Raw genomic sequence first — 4,666 nt, 5'->3', positions numbered from 1 at the left:
TTAATTTATTTGTCATTAAGGATAAAAATTAGAGATAATAACAGAATAATAGTGAGACTTTCCTTATGTTATAGATTCTGTCATTCAGTAGCTCTTTAGCAAGTTACCTACTCCACATCAGGCATCTGCCTATCCATGATCACACAGAGCTGGATAAAGACACGGACTCCATGCTAAAGAAGCTCACATTCTAGTCATGTAGAGACAGGTGAACTAAAAGTATGCAACAGTATATAAAGTACCTTAAAATAATAATAGTATGAATAGTTGTGCTTATTATGCATGATTACTGCATGCCAGGCACTGCATTAAAGCTTTACCTGTATTATCTCCTTTAATCCTAGTAATAATCCTATGAAACATACACTGTTGTTATCTGTATTTTACAGTTGAGGAAATAGAGGCTGAGAGACTGTGACATAATCATATGCTAGTAGCACAAGGGAGGATAAAGCTAATGCTGCCTGGATGTCAGCCAAAACTTTACAGGGGAAGTAATTCTTCAGCTGGGTGTTAAAGGATGCTCAGGGTTGATACATAATGGGACCAATGACAGTCTAGGCAGAGGGGACAGAGTGAGTCAGAGCATTAAAATAGCATGGTAAGATCAGGAAAGTATAAAAAATTGGGTGCTGCTAGAGCATAAGCGTATATGAAGCAAGGGAGCATCAAGAGATGAATCTAAACAGGCAGAGAAGAACTTTATTGCAGAGTGGCCAGGATGCCCCATTAAAAAGTTTAGATATTGCCTTGCAAGAGATGGGATGCCATTGGCATGGGGTGCAGAGGAGTAGGGATTAGACACAGGGAAGGTTATGTTTGTGTTTGAGAAAGACTATTCACATAACCAATGCACAAAATGACTTAGCAACGGATTGGAGAGCCTGGAGGCAGGGAGCTTAATTAGAAGGTCATTGTACATCTAGATAACAGATGATGTGTGCCTGAATGAATACAATGGCACGGGGATAGAGAAGAGAACACCTGTCAAGGTAGACAGACAGGTATTGGTAATTCGTGGGAAGTAGGTGGTAGAATAAAGGATTGTTCTTGATTTCTGGCTCTGTGGACTGATATCTAAGAATAAAATGGAAGGTGAGGCACCTTGAATAATTTTGATTAGGTTTAACCATCTTAAGGAAGTGAGGGAACAGGCTGAAGACAAGCTGCCTTTTCAAAAAGGGTCCTCAGCAAGAGGAAAGCAAATACCCTAAGTAGACGAGGGGCAACAGGAAGCTCTCCATCACCCCACCTCGGAACCCAGTTAAAATCACACTCTGCTCACATTACACTACACAAGTGCAAAGATTTATAAATAATCTGTACTTCAGTGTTTACTATTTTAATGCCAACATTACTTTAACCCTATTTGAAATGGGTGACCTTGAAGGAATGGAAGTTTGAGTTCAAAGATGGGGATATAATAGGGTGTATCAAGGGAGGAATAAGTTTGGATCATTAAATACAGTGGTAATGATTTTGGCAGGGTGGAATCTAAGAATGTTAGACTGTTGAACAGTGATATGTGACAGTGTCCCTTGGTGGACCTTTGTATGCTCTGTGCTGACCTAAGTCACAACTGCCACAGAATTACATAGGACAAACCAAACTGGACACCTGTTAAACCTAGTTTGCTGGAAACTCTGAGAAGGAACTTAAAACCAGCCCCAAACAGAGTTCAGACATGTACTGCATTATCAAACGATTGAAAGCCCCTGAGGATCCAAATGGGAAAAAAAACAAAACCAAAAACAAACAAACAAAAAAAAAAAAACAGAAGGCCACCTAGAGAAACCTCATGATGATGAGTTTTAAAAGTGGGGCTGTTTGGGTCAGTCTGAGCAGCAGGTTTAAGATATCAGAGGGGACATGGATTGCGGGGATAGCGTGAGCCTGAGTCTGGTAATTTCACTTCTCAGCCTCCCACATGACCACTAACTGTGTCATCAGGAGCCTGAGAGCTCTATCAGGAGACCCTCCCCTGAAAGAGCTAATCATGACAAGTAGAAGGTATTTTCTTGCCAGTGGAAAGGACAGAAGAAAGCTAGAGGTCAGTGGCTCAGGAGAGATTATCAGTGACCCACAGTCGGCAGAGTGATAGATGTCAATAGGATGGAAGGAGAGTTGCAGACTAAGGAGATGAGGGCAGAAGGATTCCAGGGTTGCAGCCAGCCCCGGCTCTGGTTGTGTGAGAACACCCTCACCACCCCATTCAAGGAGTCTTAGAGGGAATATCTGGAAACGAGCTCTAGAAAGAAGGACAGACTTTCTGTTTCAAGTCAGAAAAGAAATAGAATCCTCAAGTAGTACCAAGATGTGGCATGCTGCTCTAAATGACTCACATTTGTATTCACCAGCTGCTGAAGCCTGGGACAGTTTGATCCCATGAAAGATGGTCCGTAATTATTTGTTGAAAAATACAGGAATCATAAAACATTTTAAAATGGGTTGAACCTGAGAAACTAACTGTAATGGGAGGGAGGTGTAGGCAGCCAGAGGACACTTGGACAGATACAAGGAATCAAAAATATATGGCCCTTATTTTCTTAAATAATATCTTTAGTATTTCGAAGATTCTTGGAGACAGAAAGAACCTCATATGCCAATAAACATCATTTTCTTCATCTCTGCAACTAATTTAAACTCCTGGTGCCCCTTTAGATCTGAAGGCAAACCCATAGGCAAGTAAGGAAAGAGGGCTGCAGTCTTCTCACCTACAAGTCACAGAAAGAACAGTGCATTGAACATTTCAGACCAGCAGGAGGCAGAGGCAGCACAAGGAGCTCTTACACCCTCCCTGGTGAAATCATTGCAAACCATGGGAAGTCGGAAAACAAGATTGGAAATGTAAACGTTGAATATCAGTCTTCTAATCGGGAACTCTACCTATTCTACATCTCCTGAAAGGTAACCTGCATCCTTTATTGCTTTGTCCTGACCTCCATTTAGTGCTATAAACAAGACAGGTGTCCCCAAACTGTTGATGATTGGTAACTTACTAACCTGGAATGAAAGTGTCATGAAAGCCAGGACTTGTCTTGTTCAGTGATGTATCCCTGGCACATAAAATATCTCCCAGCACAGTAAATATTTGTTAAACAGAAGAATCTCAGAAAAAAAAGATTTTTTTAACTTCTGAGTTGAAGGAGGAATAAAGAATGACAATAGTAATGATAATAATTGTTATCATTTATTGAACATCTACTATTATTTGCCACTATGCTGGATGCATTTCATAGTTTATCTCAGTCTCCAAATCACCTTACTAGATGGAAACTATGATCTTCACTTAATAGATGAGAAAACTAAGGCTCACAGAGGTTCAGTACCTGAACTACAATCTTTTGACTAGTGTGTGGCAGACCCAAAACTGAAGCCAGTTTGACTCCAAGCCTGTGTCTTTTCATTAGACGTTGCTATCACTATATCCAAAAGGAAAAAATTCTCCTGAGACTGAAGAGCCTCTTTAGGGCCCCTTCATGTCCTTGTTTCTTAGGCTGTAGATAAATGGGTTCAGCAAAGGAATCACTATGGTGTCCACTGCAGCTGCTGCAATGTCGTTCTCTTCAGAGGCAACAGAGGGAGGGCACAGGTAGGCACTGAAGAGGGTCCCATAGAACACACAGACAACACACAGATGGGAGCTGCAGGTGGAAAAGGCCTTACCCCTGCCACCAGGGCTCCGGACCCTCAGGATAGCAGATACAATGTGGATGTAGGAGATGACAATGCATATAAAGGGGACGATGAGCACTGTGCCTCCTAAGAAAAAAACCATCAACTCATTGATGCGGGTGTCAGAACATGACAGCTTCAGGACAGGAGTTATGTCACAGAAAAAGGGAGCTATTTCTCCAACAACGCAGAAGGACAGCCGAGCCATGAGGATGGTGTGAGTCAGGGCAACAGTGTTGGGGAGGACCCGGCACAGTGCAAGCAGCAGGGCACAGACTCGGGGGCTCATGACCGTGGAGTAGTGGAAAGGGCGGCAAATGGCCACGCAGCGGTCATATGCCATTACAGCCAGGAAGAAGCTGTCCAGGTCACCAACCATCAGAAAGAAATACATTTGCGTGAGGCAACCAGTACGGGAGATGGTGTGATGCTGAGTCTGGACGTTCACCAGCATCTTGGTAACTGTGGACGATGTTAAACCCATGTCAACCAAAGCCAGGTTGGCCAGGAAGAAGTACATGGGGGTGTGGAGGTGCGGGTCAGAGCCGATGGCCAGGATGATGAGCACATTCCCAGTCAAGGTGACAAGATACATACACAGGAAAAGTCCAAAGAGTAACTGCTGTTGCTCTGGAGACTCAGACATTCCCCGGAGGAAAAATCCAGAGGCGCTGGATTGGTTTTGATGACTCTGCAGCATCTGGAGGCTGGGGAGGAGGTTGGATGATAGGTTTCTTCTAAAACTGCATGTGCTCACTCCCAATTCTCCCAGCTCCCCAATCTCCCTTTAAATTCATCATTACCCCAATCCTGACTTTGACTTCGATCTGACCCTACTTCTTTCCTTTCTCTCTTTCTCAGGAATCTCATGTGTTTTTCCTTTCCTCTCTCTTTCCCTCTATTTAGTCTTTACACAGACCGTATCTTCCAATCAGGTTCTGGGCATGCTTAGCCCTGGTATGACCATGCCTTGGACTAAGTCTACAGCCCA

The 4,666-nt window shown here is 43.2% G+C and overlaps 1 protein-coding gene across 1 annotated transcript; it reads right to left on the bottom strand.

Annotated features, from left to right (window-relative positions):
- Positions 1–3,466: 3,466 nt before the first annotated feature.
- Positions 3,467–4,321, bottom strand: LOC134365494 (olfactory receptor 1N1). The gene has a single exon (XM_063081620.1). It carries the CDS (start codon positions 4,319–4,321, stop codon positions 3,467–3,469), a length of 855 nt encoding a protein of 284 aa, XP_062937690.1.
- Between the last annotated feature and the right edge of the window lie 345 nt (positions 4,322–4,666).

This window comes from Cynocephalus volans, chromosome 17 (genome assembly GCF_027409185.1).
Source record: "Cynocephalus volans isolate mCynVol1 chromosome 17, mCynVol1.pri, whole genome shotgun sequence".
Lineage (NCBI taxonomy): Eukaryota > Metazoa > Chordata > Mammalia > Dermoptera > Cynocephalidae > Cynocephalus > Cynocephalus volans.
Note: the sequence above shows the minus strand (reverse complement) of the source record. Positions and strands in the feature narration are given on the sequence as shown.

Bases quoted from the DNA above. Each gene is read 5' to 3' on its own strand.
- LOC134365494 (XM_063081620.1), bottom strand. From the start codon at position 4,321: ATGTCTGAGTCTCCAGAGCAACAGCAGTTACTCTTTGGACTTTTCCTG.